General features: G+C 38.5%; 1 protein-coding gene across 4 annotated transcripts in view; it reads left to right on the forward strand.

Moving 5' to 3' along the window:
* Window positions 1-21,532, forward strand: part of LOC122673601 (cGMP-specific 3',5'-cyclic phosphodiesterase-like) — a 70,442-nt gene extending 48,910 nt beyond the window's left edge. The window contains exons 3-4 of one of the 4 annotated variants that reach the window (XR_006334736.1): window positions 15,746-15,887; window positions 21,517-21,532. Coding sequence is in view for 2 of the 4 variants with exons in the window: in XM_043871523.1 (XP_043727458.1) it covers window positions 5,694-5,729 (36 nt within the window). In the remaining 2 variants the exon portion in view is untranslated. Of the gene's footprint in view, window positions 1-5,693; window positions 6,465-15,745; window positions 15,888-17,530; window positions 18,287-21,516 lie in introns of those variants that run through there. The other 3 variants (XR_006334735.1, XM_043871523.1, XM_043871525.1) reach the window with 3 other exon arrangements.
* Window positions 21,533-22,860: the final 1,328 nt, after the last annotated feature.

Below are 22,860 nucleotides of genomic sequence, written 5' to 3' on the forward strand. Positions count from 1 at the left end.
GGAAAACTCCTGACTACATCGAACTTTAAGTAATAAGTGACGGTCCAAAAGCCTCCATACCTACACTGAAACCAACCACCACCCAAGAGCCAATAAGTTTTAGAGCAAGACATACCACGCAAATTCTCCAGCAACGCAGGAACATAGTCTTGAACGCCAACATACAGGCTGCCCAAGGTCACACCTAACACATAGACCCATCTCAAAACTCATTACTGGGCACTCCATTGCTCTCCAAAGAGAAGAAATCAAGTTCCATGCACCAGAACACCGACACAAGCTTCCCTAACCAGGAAACCTTGACAAGTCAATAGTCTAACCCCACCCCCTGGGTAAAACCTCCACAATAAAAAGGAACCACAGACCTCCAGAATACAGAAAGCCCACTCCAGACACAGCAATCTAAACAAGAAGAAAAGGCAAAGAAATACCCAACAGGTAAAGGAACATGAAAAATGCCCACCAAGTCAAACAAAAGAGGAGGAGATAGGGAATCTACCTGAAAAAGAATTTAGAATAATGATAATAAAAATGATCCAAAATCTTGAAAACAAAATGGAGTTACAGATAAATACCCTGGAGACAAAGATTGAAAAGATGCAAGAAATGTTTAATAAACACCTAGAAGAAATAAAAAAGAGTCAATTAAAAATGAATAATGCAATGAATGAGATAAAAAACACTCTGGAGGGAACCAAGCGTAGAATAACAGAGACAGAAGATAGGATAAGTGAGGTAGAAGATAAAATGGTGGAAATAAATGAAGCAGAGAGGAAAAAAGAAAAAAGGATCAAAAGAAATGAGGACAACCTCAGGGACCTCTGGGACAATGTGAAAGGCCCCAACATTCGAATCATAGGAGTCCCAGAAGAAGAAGACAAACAGAAAGGCCATGAGAAAATACTCGAGGCGATAATAGCTGAAAACTTCCCTAAAATGGGGAAGGAAATAGCCACCCAAGTCCAAGAAACCCAGAGAGTCCCAAACAGGATAAACCCAAGGCGAAACACCCCAAGACACATATTAATCAAATTAACAAAGATCAAACACAAAGAACAAATACTAAAAGCAGCAAGGGAGAAACAACAAATGACACACAAAGGGATTCCCATAAGGATAACAGCTGATCTATCAATAGAAACCCTCCAGGCCAGAAGGGAATGGCAGAACATACTGAAAGTAATGAAAGAGAATAACCTACAACCTAGATTACTGTACCCAGCAAGGATCTCATTCAGATATGAAGGAGAATTCAAAAGCTTTACAGATAAGCAAAAGCTGAGAGAATTCAGCACCACCAAACCAGCTCTTCAACAAATGCTAAAGGATCTTCTCTAGACAGGAAATGCAGAAAGGTTGTATAAACGTGAACCCAAAACAACAAAGTAAATGGCAATGGGACCACACCTATCAATAATTACCTTAAATAGAAATGGGTTGAATGCACCAACCGAAAGACAAAGATTGGCTGAATGGATACAAAAACAAGACCCCTATATATGCTGTCTACAAGAGACCCACCTCAAAGCAAGAGACACATGCAGACTAAAAGTGAAGGGCTGGAAAAAAATATTTCACGCAAACGGAGACCAAAAGAAAGCAGGAGTCACAATACTCATATCAGATAAAATAGACTTTCAAATAAAGGATGTGAAAAGAGACAAAGAAGGACACTACGTAATGATCAAAGGATCAATCCAAGAAGAAGATATAACTATTATAAATATATATGCACCCAACATAGGAGCACCGCAATATGTACGGCAAATGCTAACGAGTATGAAAGAGGAAATTAATGGTAACACAACAATAGTGGGAGACTTTAATACCCCACTCACAACTATGGATAGATCAACTAAACAGAAAATTAACAAGGAAACACAAACCTTAAATGACACAATGGACCAGCTAGACCTAATTGATATCTATAGGACATTTCACCCCAAAACAATCAACTTCACCTTTTTCTCAAGTGCACACGGAACCTTCTCCAGAATAGATCACATCCTGGGCCATAAATCTGGTCTTGGAAAATTCAAAAAAATTGAAATCATTCCAGTCATCTTTTCTGACCACAGTGCAGTAAGATTAGATCTCAACTACAGGAAAAAAATTGTTAAAAATTCAAACATATGGAGGCTAAATAACACGCTTCTGAATAACCAACAAATCATAGAAGAAATCAAAAAAGAAATCAAAATATGTATAGAAATGAATGAAAATGAAAACACAACAACCTAAAACCTATGGGACACTGTAAAAGCAGTGCTAAGGGGAAGGTTCATAGCATTACAGGCTTACATCAAGAAACAAGAAAAAAGCCAAATAAATAACCTAAGTCTACACCTAAAGCAATTAGAGAAGGAAGAAATGAAGAACCCCAGGGTTAGCAGAAGGAAAGAAATCGTAAAACTCAGGGCAGAAATGAATGCAAAAGAAACTAAAGAGACCATAGCAAAAATCAACAAGGCTAAAAGCTGGTTTTTTGAAAAAATAAACAAAATTGACAAACCATTAGCAAGACTCATTAAGAAACAGAGTAGAACCAAATTAACAAAATTAGAAATGAAAATGGAGAGATCACAACAGACAACACTGAAATACAAAGGATCATAAGAGACTACTACCAGCAGCTCTATGCCAATAAAATGGACAACTTGGATGAAATGGACAAATTCTTAGAAAAGTATAACTTTCCAAAACTGAACCAGGAAGAAATAGAAGATCTTAACAGACCCATCACAAGCAAGGAAATCGAAACTGTAATCAAAAATCTTCCAGCGAACAAAAGCCCAGGACCAGATGGCTTCACAGCTGAATTCTACCAAAAATTTAGAGAAGAGCTAACACCTATCTTACTCAAACTCTTCCAGAAAATTGCAGAGGAAGGTAGGCTTCCAAACTCATTCTATGAGGCCACCATCACCCTAATTCCAAAACCAGACAAAGATGCCACAAAAAAAGAAAACTACAGGCCAATACCACTGATGAACATAGATGCAAAACTGCTTAACAAAATTCTAGCAAACAGAATCCAACAACATATTAAAAAAATCATACACCATGACCAAGTGGCCTTTATCCCAGGAATGCAAGGATTCTTTAATATCCGCAAATCAATCAATGTAATACACCACATTAACAAATTGAAAGACAAACCCATATAATTATCTCAATAGATGCAGAGAAAGCCTTTGACAAAATTCAACACTCATTTATCATTAAAACTCTCCAGAAAGCAGGAATAGAAGGAACATACCTCAACATAATAAAAGCTATATATGACAAACCCACAGCAAGCATCACCCTCAATGGTGAAAAATTGAAAGCATTTCCCGTGAAATCAGGAACAAGACAAGGGTGCCCACTCTCACCACTACTACTCAACATAGTGTTGGAAGTTTTGGCCACAGCAATCAGAGCAGAAAAAGAAGTAAAAGGAATCCAGATAGGAAAAGAAGAAGTGAAACTCTCGCTGTTTGCAGATGACATGATCTTCTACACAGAAAACCCTAAAGACTCTTCCAGAAAATTACTAGAGCTAATCAATGAATATAGTAAAGTTGCAGGATATAAAATTAACACACAGAAGTCCCTTGCATTCCTATATACTAACAATGAAAAAACAGAAAGAGAAATTAAGGAAACAATACCATTCACCATTGCAACAAAAAGAATAAAATACTTAGGAGTACATCTACCTAAAGAAACAAAAGAACTATACATAGAAAACTATAAAACACTGATGAAAGAAATCAAAGAGGACACAAACAGATGGAGAAACATACCGTGTTCATGGATTGGAAGAATCAATATTGTCCAAATGGCTATTCTACCCAAAGCAATCTATAGATTCAATGCAATCCCTATCAAGCTACCAACGGTATTTTTCACAGAACTAGAACAAATAATTTCACAGTTTGTATGGAAATACAAAAACCCTCGAATAGCCAAAGCAATCTGGAGAAAGAAGAATGGAACTGGAGGAATCAACCTGCCTGACTTCAGACTCTACTACAAAGCCACAGTCATCAAGACAGTATGGTACTGGCACAAAGACAGAAATATAGATCAATGGAACAGAATAGAAAGCCCAGAGATAAATGCACGAACCTATGGACACCTTATCTTTGACAAAGGAGGCAAGGATATACAATGGAAAAAAGACAACCTCTTTAACAAGTGGTGCTGGGAAAACTGGTCAACCACTTGTAAAAGAATGAAACTAGAACACTTTCTAACACCATACACAAAAATAAACTCAAAATGGATTAAAGATCTAAATGTAAGACCAGAAACTATAAAACTCCTAGAGGAGAACATAGGCAAAAAACTCTCCAACATAAATCACAGCAGGATCCTCTATGACCCACCTCCCAGAATATTGGAAATAAAAGCAAAACTAAACAAATGGGACCTAATGAAACTTAAAAGCTTTTGCACTACAAAGGAAACTATAAGTAAGGTGAAAAGACAGCCCTCAGATTGGGAGAAAATAATAGCAAATGAAGAAACAGACAAAGGATTAATCTCAAAAATATAGAAGCAACTCCTGCAGCTCAATTCCAGAAAAATCAATGACCCAATCAAAAAATGGGCCAAAGAAAATAAACAGACATTTCTCCAAAGAAGACATACAGATGGCTAACAAACACATGAAAAGGTGCTCAACATCACTCATTATTAGAGAAATGCAAATCAAAACCACAATGAGGTACCATTACATGCCAGTCAGGATGGCTGCTATCCAAAAGTCTACAAGCAATAAATGCTGGAGAGGGTGTGGAGAAAAGGGAACCCTCTTACACTGTTGGTGGGAATGCAAACTAGTACAGCCACTATGGAGAACAGTGTAGAGATTTCTTAAAAAAAACTGGAAATAGAACTGCCATATGACCCAGCAATCCCACTTCTGGGCATACACACTGAGGAAACCAGATCTGAAAGAGACACGTGCACCCCAATGTTCATCGCAGCACTGTTTATAATAGCCAGGACATGGAAGCAACCTAGATTCCCATCAGCAGATGAATGGATAAGGAAGCTGTGGTACATATACACCATGGAATATTACTCAGCCGTTAAAAAGAATTCATTTGAATCAGTTCTAATGAGATGGATGAAACTGGAGCCCATTATACAGAGTGAAGTAAGCCAGAAAGATAAAGAACATTACAGCATACTAACACATATATGTGGAATTTAGAAAGATGGTAACGATATGCAAAACAGAAAAAGAGACACAGAAGTACAGAACAGACTTTTGAACTCTGTGGGAGAAGGTGAGGGTGGGATGTTTTGAAAGAACAGCATGTATAATATCTATGGTGAAACAGATCACCAGCCCAGGTTGGATGCATGAGACAAGTGCTCGGGCCTGGTGCACTGGGAAGACCCAGAGGAATCGGGTGGAGAGGGAGGTGGGAGGGGGGATGGGGATGGGGAATACCTGTAACTCTATGGCTGATTCATGTCAATGTATGGCAAAACCCACTGAAATGTTGTGAAGTAATTAGCCTCCAACTAATAAAAAATAAAAAAATAAAATAAAATATAGCTGAGTAACAGATCTGGACATTAAACAGTCTTCCAGCTAAACGTTTTAATGTATAGAAATATTTAACATTCAGAAGCTATTCTACTAGCCATTTTAAAATGTTATACAGTAGAAGGGGCTTCCCAGGTGGTACTAGTGGTTAAGAACCAGCCTGCCAATGCAGCAGACATGAGATGCAGGTTCGATCCCTGAGTCAGGAAGATCCCCTGGAGGAGGGCATGGCAACGCACTCCAGTATTCTTGTCTGGAGAGTCCCATGGACTGAGAAGTCTGATGGACTTCTCTGCAAGAGTCCATATGCAAAGACTCAGACACAACTGAAGTGACTTAGCATGCACAGGCATGCATTATAATAAGCATGAATAAACATCATAGTTCTATTTTGGCATTTGGTATTATTAAGAATGCCTGTTTAAAAAAAAAAAAAAAAGCCTGTATTTTAAAAATCTTGTTTCAGTGAATCACTACAATATCTACCAACTCTGCCTTAGAACCTTACTTACAATAGTGAGGATTCCCTTTTGTTTCAGTGGTAAAGAATCCACCTGCCAATGCAGGAGCCATGAGTTGGATTCTTGATGCAGGAAGATCGGGCATGCCATAGAGTAGCTAAGCCCATAGGCCACAACTCTTCAGCCTGTGTTCAAGGGCTTGGAAGCCCCAACTACTGAGCCACATGCCGCCACTTCCAAAGCCCAAGTACCCTAGAGCCTGTGCTCTGCAACCAGAGAGGCCGCCACAAAGAGAAGCCTGCACACCCAACCGGAGACGAGCCCATGCGGCAACCAAGATCCAGCACAGCCCAAAGTAAAGACTCCTGCTTACAACAGTGACTTAACCCCATACATGTGCTGGTATTCGTGTGAAAGGTAAGAAGTAATTAGCAATAAATGTTTCTTAAAGACCATCTGCTTTCAATTTTTCCTCAGATGTTTTATGAACTGTCACTATGAAAAATATTAACTTTCCAAAAATTAAGCTCATTTGAAACAATTTTTAAGAGGGGAGAAAAACTGACAGAACTGACCATTACACAATAAAGTTGAATGGTAACATACAAAAATGTTTGAGAATGCTTTTTTCTTAACTACCTTGCAAATGTTTCAACACCACATTTTTAAGACTATAATCTGCTTTCCTAAAACAGGCAATTTGTGGCTTCCTGAATTACTTTTGTATCACTTTCAAGCATCACTGATAAGTTCCAGCAATCACACTTTGAACAATAATTATCTAAAATAACTTATTGAAACCCTAGAATTTTTGTTGTACTATACTGCAAAGTACTTCACTACATTTTAACACCTTAGATTGAGTTGTGAGCACATTATTTATAAACTTTTTTATTTTTAAATTAATATTTATTGGAGTATAGCTGCTTTGAACTGTTGCATTAGTTTCTGCCGTACAACAAAGTGTATACATACATCCCCTCGGATACATGTACTGGGCGATTTCCTGCATTCAGGTCACCACACAGAACTGAGTACAGCACATAGTATCAGTAGTGAATATATGTCAAGCCCAGTCTCCCAATTCATCCTGCCACCACTTTCCTCTTGTATAAACTTCAATTTTTAATTATTTCTTCTTGGTTTCAAAGTTGTCTCACATGACCTATTTGCATATTTCATGAATATGAACTCAAAGGCATCAGATATTAAAAAAAAAAAGGCCTTCACAAACTAATATAAATGTGGTCCAAACAACAAATAGAAGAATCATGTTAATCTGTCATTGTATTTTCAGTCACACAACAGGTTTAATGTAATAATTACATTACTGTCACTAATGAACATACTTAAAAATATGAAGAGTATCTACTAAAAACATATACACTGCTTTTAGATATTATCAAAATCACAGTGTAATTCAAATGGGTATTATAAATCTGGCCTTAAAATAATCTCATTTCTATGCATGTAGATGCTCTCACAGGCTGTAGAAAGCCGCCACCATATTCATTTGAAGATGGATATAGACAGCATTTACTTCAGTTCACAAAGTGTGGGCATGAAACAATCTACAGAAGCTTTTTACAGGGTTTAAAAGAGTTCTAATCACCCATGCCAACTGCACTTCTTTCTCAACACAAAACTGCCTTTGAAACCAAGCATTCATTTGCTAAAGCAAGGAATCTGCTGTTAAAGAGATTGATTATCCTAGGGCCTGACCTAACTGGGAGATTAGATATGGTTCTCTGTTCTGGGTGGCATGGTTTATAGAGGGGAAAAGCAACAGAAAAAGAGCAAACTTCTTTTGAACTCCAATGCACTTCTACTTAATTCTAATTTTCTCTAAATAGAAACAGTCTGCAATTGTCAGACTGGTGAAACTGGTGTGTTATAAATTAAGAATGCATTGAGTTTTTCACATCATTTTGTTAGTAACAGGTACTTTCATCACATAATCCCACTTTCATCACATAACCCAAACAGTATCCAAAAAATGACTCTTTTTGGTCATATCCCACTGAGTTAAAATCACTATATAATGCGCGCACACACACACACAAACACAAATCCGGACTTTTACTGATGTATCATTTCAGTGTCTTCTATAGCCAGTTAGATATCAGGTTTTCCCCCCAAACACAGGCATCACTTCATTGCTGTGGCTGATTGCATTTTTCTTCCTAGCCTTTGATAATCAGACCTTTGTTAATGCTATTCACCATATATCAGATTCAGGTCATCCATCCAAAACGCGACAAAAGACCCAGACGCTCATGTAAATTGCACTCCCCCAGAACACTGCCCTTTCCTGCATAAGGACACAGAACCAGGACCCCCTCCCGTTTCTGCTCACTCTCCGTATTCATTTAATCTGTCACGGTTGGAAAAAGTATTCATAGGCTTTAAGAAACATTATGCTTTGTTTACTTGATAAATCAAACAATCAGATAATTATGAAGTGCGATAAAATTTTCTATACAAAATTTAATAATTTATTCCAATTCAACTTCAAAATTAGGTCCACTTTTCAGAATAGACTCTTTTCGACTTACTTTTCACCCCTTCTTGAACTGTCAAGATAAAACCAAATTTGACTGCCCTTTCACTAAAGAAAAAAGGTTTCAAGAAGAAGGGTGGACTGAATCATTCATAAGTTATCTCAGAATTAAATAGCTAATTTAACAACATGATGTATTCCTGTTGTCTTCAGTTAAAATCTGTATTAAGCATTAATTACTCAGAATCTCTACTTTCTAAAGCCTTCAGTAGCTTCAAATTGAATAATTTCAAGAGACTTAAAAACAACTATAACGATACTTTTAAATGGAAACGATTATAGGGTCAAATCATATCAGGATCATATGTGTGCAGATGAATCCATACTCCAGGATTAAAACTTTTTTCTGTTCATTTCATACTTTACCTCCATCCCATGTATTCTAGTATCCGCTATGCTGTGGATACTGAAGTAGAAACAGACAGTTGTTTTTTAGAAACCCTTTACTGTTTGTAGTTTTTGGCTGTGCTGGGTCGTCATTCCTGGCTTGGGCTTTCTCTAGCGGCAGCAAGTGGGGCTACTCCTTGTTGCTGAGCAGGCTTCTCGCTGGAGTGGCTTCTCCCTTCAGAGGCTCTAGGCACGCAGGCTTCAGTATGTGCAGCATGCGGGCTCCCGAGCATTGGGCTTTAGTAGTTGTGGCACACGGGGATTAGCTGCCCTGTGGCCTGTAGGATGTTTCCAGAGCAGGAATCAAACCCATGGCCCCTGCATTGGCAGGTGGTTCTGAACCACTGGACCACCAGGGAAGCCAGTTTTAAATAGAAAACAATTTATTCAAATAGAAACCACCAACATTTTGGTATTTCAAAGAGAGCATAAAGATCAAATTAATGTATGTGAATTTCTGATCTCAATTCTAGAGGCTTTCAAATTTAGTTAAAATTGAGTGAAAACTCAGTAAAATGGTAAGAAACTTCTAGGGTTCCCACGCCTACTATCCAGTCACTAATACAACCACACTAAATTTAATACACTCAACAGTTGATCATAGTACCAAAACACCAGAAATATTTTACTGCACTTACATAACAATGTGATATCAAACACTAGCAGCCATTGATGTTCAATAAATATTACAGAATATATCATTGATCTTAGCAAGTGAATGACGCAGGCCATCAGTTCATTAGGATTCTCTGTGATTGAGGCTGAATAGACAGGACAGAGAGAGAGCAGCGTGACTCATGCAGAAAGAACACTGGGAAGCAGAGCAAATAAGGTCAAGAGGAAAGGACAGGAGATTTTTTAAATGACTGGAAATTTAGGGGAGTTAAAGAACCATAAATATCATACAGCAAAGACACCTTTAGAAAGGGGAAAATGGGGGGACATTGATGAATCTGTGATAATGGGGCAAAACCTGGGATTCTCCTGGTAATTATAGCACTCACCAGACTTTAAACACTGAAGTATTCAAGTGCCTCTTGCTTTTCCTGTTACTATAACTCTGCAGTCTGTACTGTATGTCACGCTCCTCTGTCCATAGGATTTCCCAGGCAAGAACACTGGAATGGGCCGCCATTGCCTTCTCCAGGGATCTTCCCGACCCAGGGATCGAACCTGGGCCTTCTGCATTGCAGGCAGATGCTTCACCATCTGAGCCACCAGGGAAGCCGACAACTCTGTAATCTGTACTTTACACCAGCTATGCTAATGCTGCTAAACATGACTCTATATTCCCAAGTCCAAAACCTTCAGTGGCTCTCTAAAGTCTTGGAAAAGGACAAGTTTTCCAGCCTGTTACAAAAGGGAAAAGAAAGAAGACCCAGATGTGATCTGATTACATGAGAACTGTGTCCCAGGTAAAACCAAGCTAGTGTTTAAACCTTGGGTCTGTTGATTTTCAGTTCTGTGCCTGTAATATCCTACTTATATGTTTCAGTTCAGTTCAGTCGCTCAGTCGTGTCCGACTATTTGTGACCCCATGAACTGCAGCACACCAGGCTTCCCTGTCCATCACCAACTCCCAGAGTTTACTCAAACTCATCCAGTGAGTCAGTGATGCCATCCAACCATCTCACCCTCTGTCATCCCCTTCTCCTCCCACCTTCAATCTTTCCCAGCATCAAGGTCTCTTCAGATGAGTCAGTTCTTCATATCAGGTGGCCAAAGTATTGGAGTTTCAGCTTCAGCATCAGTCCTTCCAATGAATATTCAGGACTGATTTCCTTTGGGATGGCCTGGTTGGATCTCCTTGCAGTCCAAGGGACTCTCAAGAGTCTTCTCCAACACCACAGTTCAAAAGCATCAATTCTTCGGTGCTCAGCTTTCTTTCTAGTCCAACTCTCACATCGATACATGACCAGTGGAAAAACCATAGCCTTGACGTACCTTTGTTGGCAAAGTAATGTCTCTTCTTTTTAATATGCTGTCTAGGTTGGGCATAACTTTTCTTTCAAGGAGCAGGCATCTTTTAATCTCATGGCTGCAATCATCATCTGCAGTGATTTTTGGAGCCCCAAAAAATAAAGCCAGTCACTGCTTCCATTGTTTCCCCATCTATCTGCCATGAAGTGATGGGACCAGATGCCATGATCTTAGTTTCCTGAATGTTGAGGTTTAAGTCAACTTTTTCACTCTCCTCTTTCACTTTCATCAAAAGGCTCTTACTTCTTCTTCACTTTCTGCCATAAGGGTGGTGTCATCTGCATATCTGAGGTTATTGATATTTCTCCCGGCAGTCTTGATTCCAGCTTGTGCTTCTTCCAGTCCAGCGTTTCTCATGATATACTCTACACATAAGTTAAATAAGCAGGGTGACAATATACAGCCTTGCCATACTCCTTTCCCTATTTGGAAGCAGTCTGTTGTTCCATGTCCAATTCTAACTGTTGCTTCCTAGATTTCTCAAGAGGCAGGTCAGTGGTCTGGGATTCCCATCTCTTGAAGAGTTTTCCACAGTTTGTGGTAATCCACACAGTCAAAGGCTTTGGCATAGTCAGTAAAGCAGAAATAGATGTTTTTCTGGAACTCTCTTGCTTTTTTGATAATCCAACGGATGTTGGCAATTTGATCTCTGGTTCCTCTGCCTTTTCTAAAACCAGCCTGAGCATCTGGAAGTTCACATCTAAAAAAGGTTATTTCCCTACTTTATGACTCAAATTGGACTTAGTATTCTCCACTGAACCTTCCCTAACCACCACACATCTCGCCAGCCAGTTTGAAGCACTCTTGAAGTTGCCTTCCAAGAAACATTCCCATAGTTATCTTGGGAATCATTGTGCATTTGCTGCATATATTCACTTGGTTCTCATCTGATACCTCCTTATTTGCAGCTGTTTTTGTGTACTGGCTTCCCAACTAGATTTGCCTGGCAAAGCAAGGTTATTTTCTTTTCCCTCTTGCAGTGACACAGTACCACATCACAAGATAAATATTACTCAGTAAATATCTACAGATAAAAAAATCTCTCTTGAGAAAACATGCTCTGTGTTGTTACTTCTCCTTGGCTGACGTTTCTTCCCACTCCCCACAATGGCTGCACTGAAAACCTTGTCTGCCCATCTCTACTCCCCTCCCTGCCCCTCCCTCCACTGAGAACTAAAAGTTACTGCAATACTGTGACTCATAGGAAATTTATGTGTTTGTTTATGACCAAGCATATGTGAGAAATACACAAACACACACACACACACACACATGAAGGTGTTTGTGTGTGTATGTTAGGTAGGAAGTGAGGCATGAGCAATGAGGAGTGGACTAGCGGGAAAAGATTCAAGTTGATCTCTAAACCCCACCCCAGACACCCCCACAGTGTGGCCCAGGAGAGCTCACAGATATGCTACAAAATAACTTTTGCCCTAGGCAGACTTTTCCAACTCCTGCCCTTGCACCCTAGGCACAGGGTAGATACAAACTAAACACAGGGGCTTCTCCAACTCAGCACCTGAGACCTTGATGCACAGCTGTGTCCTCAAGAGACCTCAGGAGCCCATAAAAGATTCATAAATATTCTATACATAGAGACACCTGATTATAACAGACTTCATTATGGGAAAGACAGGCACAGGAGAGCCCGCTGTTATGTAACTTGCAACTGTAAATCAAAACTGCTAGCTCACGTCCACCTAAATACGTAAAAGTCCAGTCACCAGGGCCCCTCCTGCCTGGCCCACCTCTCCCTTGAGGGGCTCTGTGCTTTCCTTAATAAACTTCTTTTTGCCATGGATAAGACCTCAGATTCTTCTCTTCGTCCTTACCGAGAACTGAGCCCCGTGAGAGAGTCCTCTTTGACCCTCCCTTACCCGGTAACATATATAACACACACAGAGAGCGTCCACATACATCCCAACGACAGACTGTGGTCTTCATCCAGTTTCTGGCTCACAACTTCCAGAACGCTTGAAATGTCCTGATTGAAACAGGCAAAAAAGGTAACATTTGGTCTCTTAACCTTTGGTTGCAGACAAAGGTCCAGGGAAGGTGACTTTTGGCTTCCACCCAAGGGTGGGGGTTGGCTGCCAGGAAAACCAAAACTAATCAAAACTAATCAAAACTGTGATTAGACAAAACTTTCAGTCCCACCCCCGGGGACTGGAGGTGGGATCCATCAATCAATCATGACTATGTAATGAAGCCTCCGTAAAAACCCAAAAGGACCACGCTTGCCCTTTTCCAGGAAGCTTCTGTGTAGGGAAACCAGAATACCTCGCATGCCACACAGGGCTTCTTTGTCCAGGATCTCACCCTACGCATCTCTTCATTTAGCGATTGATTCATATCCTCTAATAGTCTTTTATAATAAATGGGTAATTACTGAGTAAACAAGCTTTCCTGAGTTCCATTATTTGCTCCAGCAAATTAATCAAAACCGAGGAGGAGGCCGTTGAGAACCTCTGGTTTGCAGCCAGTAGGTCAGCAGCACAGGGAAACAACTCAGGCTTGAAACTGGTGTTGGAATGAAGGGTGGCCTTATATGAGAGACTGAGCCCTTCACCTATGGACTCTGACTATATTTCTGGGTAGGCAGTGTCAGAATTGAGTTGAATTCTGGGTAGGCAGTATCAGAATTGAGTTGAATGAATGCTAGGATACTGTTGGCATCAGAAAATTGCTTGTTGCTGTCCTGAAGCCTACACACACACACACATGCTGATACTTGGTCCAGGAACCCTTTGCAGCTATCCTCACTTAATGTTTCATAAAGAAAAATAAGAATTCTATACTCTCACTTCTCCTTTCTTGCGTATTTTCATTTCCCAGGAAGAAATGGTCTCTTTTAAAGCTTATTCTCCATCTAGGTCCTCCATGTTGCTATTTTCTGTGGTCTTGGACTGTTAGTTACACCTTTCCAACTTCCAATCACAGTTTATATATTTCTTCTGGATCTCTTTCCTCTATATTCCTAAAAATAAAATGTCCAAGTTCCAGCAATTGCTCATGTTATCACCCCACTCTCCCTACCCCTCACTTGCAAACTCCTCAGAGAAGACGTCCATCACCTCTGCATGACCCAAATTGCTTCCTCTTAGTTCACCAAAGATCTTTTAAGTGCAAAATCTAACGTTTTCCCATTCTTATTCATACTGAATTGTGAACTGAACTACTAAAATATTCTACCATCCAACTCAAATTCATTAAGTAGGTTTTCAGGACATTCATCTCATGATTTGCCTCCTACTTCTTCATTTCTTCTGTTTCCATCACTGTGTCTTCTTCAACCATGTGTCATTTTATTAGTTATTACCCCCAGATCCTTCCGAGTCTTTTCCTCACCCAAACTCACTTGAAGGAAAATTAATCCAATTCCACAAATTGAGTTATCATGATCTCCATGTATATAATTCCACGATGACCTCTAAGATACCAGACTTAATTCTTCAGAGTTCAAACACATGAACACATTTCCAAAATGTCTGAGATCTGTCATCCCTTTATATTCTTATTGTACTGGACATTCTCATTTCCTTTTGTTGGAACTATCGAGAGTTGGCAAGCTGAGAAGGCTGGATTTCAATCACCAAGCTGTTTCTTAGCCAAAGCATTTATATAGTGCACAAAATAAAACCACTTCTGTTGTTCCAGTCCTACTCGGGTACCCTTTTTGGTTGCCCACTCTTAACCTGAAGAGACAAAACTTCAACCTGGACAACCCCTAAGCCCAGGGTCTTCTCTCTATGCTGAGTTTCCACTAGGTTTCCAGCCATTCAGCTTTGTTGCATTCCACTGCTGGATGGGTTCCAGGAGTTTCCCATCAAGAACAGAGGGAAGGACAGAGCATAAAGGATCGCTCAAGCTAGATTATTAAAAATAGAGTCAGACCTTCCACACTTTTAGGATTCATATCCTGCTATCATCTAGACTTTCCTGGACTTGATTTCTGTTCTTTTAGCTGCATGACCTTGGATAAATTAATCCAACCTCCTTCTGTAACTTAGTTTCCTCCATTGTAAAAAATGCAGATAATAATAGTACATAACTCATGGGTTTGTGAAGGGATGAAATTCACTGATTCCCATAAAGCACTTAGAAGTGTGCCTGGCAGAAAATAAGAGCTTAATAAGCGGTAGTTAATAGTATTATTATTTCATCTTTGTCACAATGTTAAGAGAGTGTGTCCCCATCTTTGCTTTAAGTTGCTTTACCTAAGGACTCCTTTAGTTATCCTCTACTAAATATGTACCTGACCCAGGAAAGTTGCATGGGAAAATGGAGGGAAAGCTACCTAAACAATAATAATAACAACAACAAGAGTAATGTAATACATTAACAGTAAATCAAGGCTTCACTTGCATTATCTAATGGAATCCTCACAAAAATTTTATGTGGCAAGTACTATTACAACTTCCATTTTACATACGAGGGGGAAAGGTCCTTAGATAACTTTTCTTAAATTGTTCAGATAGTCTGCCTCTAAAAAGTTTCTGGAACGCACTATTTTGGCAACCCTTTCTTGCACATTTGCCTATGAAGTCTGCCTCTGATAGACTGCTTGGAGATTCCTGCTTCTCCAGACAATGCCATGACACTCTACCCCTATGCTGCCAGCAGTAAAGCGTTTTCTTGTGATCCAAGTGGGTTTTTACCACATAAGAATTTGTCAAAACTCCTAAGAGGGTATTTATTCTATGCCTTCAGCACATTTAAGTGGAAAATGAACGAATGTGCCTTCAGCACATTTAAGTGGAAAAGTCTGGAGCTCTCTTTCCCAATAAAGATCATGTATTTTCCTCACAGGACTGCCCTGGCAGAAGCCAGCAAGGAGAACAGTAACTCAGATTTCTACACAAGAATGCAAGTTGACTATCCTAGCTACATCCATTCCACGTCTGCCTTAGAGAGGGGGACAGGGAAGGACCACGACCATCCCCAACTCCAGGTGATATATCCTATAACCAACTGGGTTTCTGCATATACTATCTAAACCAACTATTTCCACAGTGGGATTGTACAAACCGATTCACTGGGGTACAGGGAGAAATGTAGAATTCCCACTTAAGTTGAAAATAAACTAAGCTGTACTAAAACGTAACAAATGGATCAACTCCAACACCCTCACAATCTGCACATCAGAAAGTCACAGATCATGACTTGTGTCCTAAAGAAATGAAAGTCAACAGTTGCAAATCTACTGGTGCTTTCTCTGTGCAGCTAACAACAGATACTGTGCCCTCTAACAAGAATTCCAGAAAAATTAACATTTATTTCTTTCAAAGAAAAAGTGACTTAAAATGAGGATTTTTTTTTTTTCCAGAAGACACTTGTGTGGCTGAAAGAGCATGTCTGTGTCAATTATTTTTTTAAAAGTTTCATCTGCACATTAAAAAACTTGGAAACAAATTTTTCTAATCTATTTATAATATTTCTAAATTACAATCTATTTCCAAAGGCAATTAAGACGAAAGCAATTAGTTCCAAACTAATAGAAAGGTACTAAGTTCTCATAGTTTAAAGAAATGGACCAAAAATACTTAAACTTTCAGTTTTAGACCCATTCATTAAAACTATAAAGCTACAACATTTTTAAATTAGTTTGCAAGAATATTTAATTGGTACCAAGAAAATGAGGAATTTAGTAGTTTTTCAAGACTCTGCATAATTGCTAAATACTGATAAATAAAAATAAGAAGTCAACAATGCACTTTCACTTGGATCTTCATATCTTTGTGCTGTATCTTTTTTAGCTATGATGGCCAAAAAACAAAGCAAAACTAAAACAACAAATTAAAAAAAAAAAAAAACAACAAGTATTAAATTAAGCTGAAGTATCTGACTTTTATGGAGAAGGCAATGGCAACCCACTCCAGTACTCTTGCCAGGGAAATCCCATGGACAGAGGAGCCTGGTAGGCTATAGTCCATGGGGTCTCGAAGAGTCGGACACGACTGAGCAACTTCACTTTCACTTTTCACTTTCATGCTTTGGAGAAGGAAATGGCAACCCACTCCAGTGTTCTTGCCTGGAGAATCCCAGGGACAGGGGAGCCTGGTCTATGGGGTTGCACAGAGTTGGACACGACTGAAGTGACTTAGCAGCTGCAGCAGCATCTGACTTTTAAGTCATTATTTAAACCAAGATTTTTAAGAATAAGGAACATGCTTCCTTAACATGTTAATCACATAATTCTTAATATAGTTAATATATTTAGAGATAGTAAAATTATTTTCTAGTGATATAAGAATCATCTTTAAATAAATACTTCTTTACATCTTTAATTTCCTACATACATACACACACATGCACACACTGTAGCTAATACTGTGGAAAATGTCTATCATTAGAGATAAATAAACCTATATTGTGGAGAAGGAAATGGCAACCCACTCCAGTACTCTTGCCTGGGAAATCCCATGGACAGAGGAGCCTGGTGGGCTACAGTCCATGGGGTCACAAAGAGTCGCACACAACTTAGTGACTAAACCCATATTGGGGTGTATTCACTATTTTCTGTTATTGTTGAGATACATTATTTTAAACAAGATCTTCGAGAAAGAGATGAGGACGGAACATTTACATTTCCAGAGTCCTTTGAAGAACCTCCCTTCAAGCTCCAGTCTCCCTGGAGGCACAGCAAGCTTACCTGCGGTTCTGAAGGCCTGCTCCTCCCACCCTGCCGATCTTTTTCCCAAGGCCGGCAGCCATCCTAGGAATAGCAACACACACCTTCTTAAGTCCCTAAAATGTTCATCTTCTATGAACAGTGGTATTTTGGACTGCTCTTGGAAAGTAAATATTACAATTTCTTATTAATTTAATAGAGATTAATGATAACTCAAAATTAAAAAGAATCTTGACTCAGATCAGGAAGATCCCCTAGAGAAGGGAATGGCTACCCGCTCCAGTATTTTTGCCAGGAAACTACCATGAACAGAGGAGCCTGGCAGGCTACAGTTCATGGGTTACAAAGAGTCAGATATGACTGAGCGACTATCACAATAAGAATCTTAATGCAAAATTCCAAAAACAAAATGCTGTGCTGTGCTTACTTATTTGCTCAGTCGTGTCCGACTTTTTGCGACCCCATGGACTGTAGCCCACCAGGCTCCTCCATCTATGGGATTTCCCAGGCAAGAATACTGGAGTGGTTTGCCATGCCCTTCTCCAGGTGATCTTCCCAACCCAGGCATCCAACTGAGGTCTCCCTCATTGCAGGTGGATTCTTGACCAGGGAAGCCCTGAAATCTATCTTATTAATACCTTTTTAATTATACAAAAAAAAAAAAAAAACCCACACATTTCTTTTAATAATAAAATTCTGCGAATAAATTTTAAACCATATATATGCTTCATTCTGTTGTTTCTTACACTAGAGTCTGCAAGAATATTCTTGGGGATATACTAATTAAATGAAATTTGATTTCAAGTTTTCTTTTATTTTGATAATAGCATAACACAGGTTTAAAGAGGTATATTCTAGATCACCCAAACAACTGCAATCTATTTTGAAGTAAAATGTTTCCATCTATATTTACAACCATACTGGGACTTAGCAAACATAAAGAGACACTATTTAATATTTAATCCATTTGATCTTCAACATTCAACCAAAACCTTTGGAATTCAGTAAGTCTTTGTGCTGTTAGTTGATGTTTACAGGTTACATACACCATTCAAGAATTTAAAATGCTGTCATATTCAATTTATAAGTAGAAAAGCTCAGCACAAATAATAGAATTAATGTGCATGACTGATCTGTAACCTGATAAATATGGCTTGACTACTATATTGTTTGATTGAGGTATAAACACAAGGCAAGTTATAAGAAAACTGTTTCAGTTGAAAAAACCAAGCTTATATAAATAGAAAAATATAAACAAACTTAAAATAAAGTGATTTTTCATATGTTCACAAAGCTTTTTCTTCCCATAAATGTTTTATAAAATGATACTAAAAAATACTTGAGAAACACCCAACTTATGGCTTGTCTATGGAATATCTCAGAAAATATTTTCCACTTACTCAGCTAACATCTTAATTTTATTATTAGTTAGTAGATTTAACAAAACTAATTCATTTATATGCACATATTAAGAACAATAAAAATGATTTTATCTACAAAAGATTCAGAAACAACATGCTTAAAAGGTACTACAGGCATAAAATATTTAACCAAATTTAATATGTAATTATAAAGTCATTTAACACTTTAAATCTGTTTTTATCAATTTAATTGCAACCATGGCTTTTAATTTTTCATAGAGTCTTTGTGTTTTTAGTTTCCATATCAGACCCTGTTCTGACTTGTTTGAAATTTCACTTGTATTTTAAAATATCCTCTGCTGTCAGAGGCAACTGATTACAGGACCCATTTTTCATATATATATATCACACACATATTTGTTGATATTTGTAAATATATAAGTGCTCCATCAAACAATCTCTGAGAATTAGATATGAATAAGATTATCATTTTACTTTCAAATTATACCTTTTGGTGCCTAATTATGGTTGAGCTATGGAAGACTTCTAAGTCTCTATGTATCATTTATTACAAAAGAATTATAATAAAACAATACAACATGGTAATACTTTCTGATAAGAACAGCCCATATTTTTCATTACAAGAACTTATGAAATTATTAATGTTCTCAATAATTTTTGTACCTAATTTTTACTAAGGTAAAATTTTAATATCCTATGTATGCAACTGGATCATTAAAAATGATGAATTATGCAAGTACAGAGATACATTTGTTAATTAAGCCACTGTTTATTAATAAAATTCCATGATTTAAAACTGTTCTATTAGTTTGAACATGTGGAACAACAATCAAACAGTCCTTAAGAGGAAAGTATTTGGGGAAAATGGATCTTTAGGAGATTTACATTATGTAACTTAATTTTTAAGCTTATGAATAAATGTAAACATTCATTCGACCTACAGCATAATCCGAGTAGGAAATTTCTGATTTTAATTCTTGCTCTTCAAATCACATGAGAGAGCTGTATAAGAAATAGGGTAACACAGACTCAGGACAGCATCCTTGCTGTTCAAGAAGGCAAATTCCTCATACTGACAACTGTGCACAAATGCCTACGTGCACAGAATTTTTACCGAAATTTAGTAAATAAATGTATTAAAGTTACAAAGACAAATATTCTTACTTCACCCATTTCAGAACAAAATGCTCCATGTAAAGATACTGGACTCAAGAATAAAATAACATCTGGAAATTTGATGGAAAACCGTCCTCAGTCTATCAGAATCGTGATTCAACTATCCAAAATGTTTTCTCTCTCCATGTGAAAACAAATACGCAACTTAAATGTAAATATAAATAAATATGCTTTAGGGCATGAGTGTGTGCATACACACATATTTAAAAGAAGGATACAAGTTCTGTAATATCTTATGATCCAACATTTCATTCTGATGTGTTCCACATATACAAATACCTTAGAAATCACTAAATTCTTTTTCCCTCATTTCACTTTGAACCAAAGCACACATACAGGGCCCGAATTTTCTAAAGGTATTATTTCACATGTAAATAGTGCCATCTTGTGGCAGTTGCCGCTATTTGCATTCTGGCATAAAACTGATTATGGATTGAAACTGCCATGGTTCCTGGGGTGGGAAGATCCCCTGGAGAAAGGATAGGCTACCCACTCCAGTATTTTGGGGCTTCCCTTGTGGCTCAGCTGGTAAAGAATCCGCCTGCAATGTGGGAGACCTGGGTTCAATCCCTGGGTTGAGAAGATCTCCTGGAGAAGGGAGAGGCTACCCACGCCAGTATCTGGCCTGGAGAGTTCCATGGACTGTATAGTCGATGGGGCTGCAAAGAGTCTAACACTAACACACTGACACCTATAAGTCTCCTGAAAGTTCACAGGATTTCCTCAGTGGCTCAGGCCTAAAGAACCCACTGCCAACGCAGGAGATGTGGGTTCGGCCCCTGGGTGGGGAAGATCCCCTGGTGAAGGACATGGCAACCCACTCTAGTATTCTTGCCTGGGAAATCCCACGGACAGAGGAGCCTGGAGGACTACAGTCCATGGGGCTGCAAGAGTTGGACACAACTTAGCAACAACTCAGCAACCTAAGGTTACTGAACATGCTCAGTCTAAAATCAGTTAATATTTTAAAAACAACCATCTTCCAGAGTATCCTCAAACAGAAATACTTTTAAAACAACTAAATCAGAAACCCTAGATTCTATTACTAAATTTTCTACTAACCAGATAATGGGTTACTAGACAGGAAGCCTGGCATGCTGCAAACCCCAAACTCCATGGGGTTGCAGAGTCAGACACGACTCTGCAGACACGACTCAGTTATGAGCAACTGAACAACAATAAACCAGATACTGAATAAACTATATAATCACTCTGGACCTCATTTTCTTCATCTCTAAGATTGTCCAGCTAAGTTACTGTCACTTTCTAAAATTCCATTTGATTCTAGCTTTAGAAATTTGCATGAGTATTTCTGATTTTAGCATCCTAATATGGAATACAGGCCTGTTTATGACATATGTTTTCATATTTATATCTTTTATTAATTCTAGGTTGCTTGGTTATGCAGTCTGCTTGAATTTTCTTCAGAAATAAATCTTAATTTATACTTCTCCCTGTCCAAAAAACCTTCAAAACACATTAGAAAGATGTCACCAAATTGTGAATAAAAGTCAATTCAAGTAACTGAAAACAAGTTTTAAAAAACTTTTTGTAAGGATAAGAGTGCATGCTTTATTTATTTTTTATTAGTTGGAGGCTAATTACTTCACAACATTTCAGTGGGTTTTGTCATACATTGATATGAATCAGCCATAGAGTTACACGTATTCCCCATCCCCATCCCCCCTCCCACCTCCCTCTCCACCCGATTCCTCTGGGTCTTCCCAGTGCACCAGGCCGGAGCACTTGTCTCATGCATCCCACCTGGGCTGGTGATCTGTTTCACCACAGATAATATACATGCTGTTCTTTCAAAACATCCCACCCTCACCTTCTCCCACAGAGTTCAAAAGTCTGTTCTGTACTTCTGTGTCTCTTTTTCTGTTTTGCATATAGGGTTATCGTTACCATCTTTCTAAATTCCACATATATGTGTTAGTATGCTGTAATGTTCTTTATCTTTCTGGCTTACTTCACTCTGTATAATGGGCTCCAGTTTCATCCATCTCATTAGAACTGATTCAAATGAATTCTTTTTAGCAGCTGAGTAATATTCCATGGTGTATATGTACCACAGCTTCCTTATCCATTCATCTGCTGATGGGCATATAGGTTGTCCTGGCTATTATAAACAGTGCTGCGATGAACACTGGGGTGCACGTGTCTCTTTCAGATCTGGTTTCCTCAGTGTGTATGCCCAGAAGTGGGATTGCTGGGTCATATGGCAGTTCTATTCCCAGTTTTTTAAGAAATCTCCACACTGTTCTCCATAGTGGCTATACTAGTTTGCATTCCCACCAACAGTGTAAGAGGGTTCCCTTTTCTCCACAGCCTCTCCAGCATTTATTGCTTGTAGACTTTTGGATAGCAGCCATCCTGACTGGCGTGTAATGGTACCTCATTGTGGTTTTGATTTGCATTTCTCTAATAATGAGTGATGTTGAGCATCTTTTCATGTGTTTGTTAGCCATCTGTATGTCTTCTTTGGAGAAATGTCTGTTTAGTTCTTTGGCCCACTTTTTGATTGGGTCATTTATTTTTCTGGAATTGAGCTGCAGGAGTTGCTTCTATATTTTGAGATTAATCCTTTGTCTGTTTCTTCATTTGCTATTATTTTCTCCCAATCTGAGGGCTGTCTTTTCACCTTACTTATAGTTTCTTTTGTAGTGCAAAAGCTTTTAAGTTTCATTAGATCCCATTTGTTTAGTTTTGCTTTTATTTCCAATATTCTGGGA

The sequence above is a fragment of the Cervus elaphus genome, chromosome 17 (genome assembly GCF_910594005.1).
Source record: "Cervus elaphus chromosome 17, mCerEla1.1, whole genome shotgun sequence".
NCBI classification, from domain to species: Eukaryota; Metazoa; Chordata; class Mammalia; order Artiodactyla; family Cervidae; genus Cervus; species Cervus elaphus.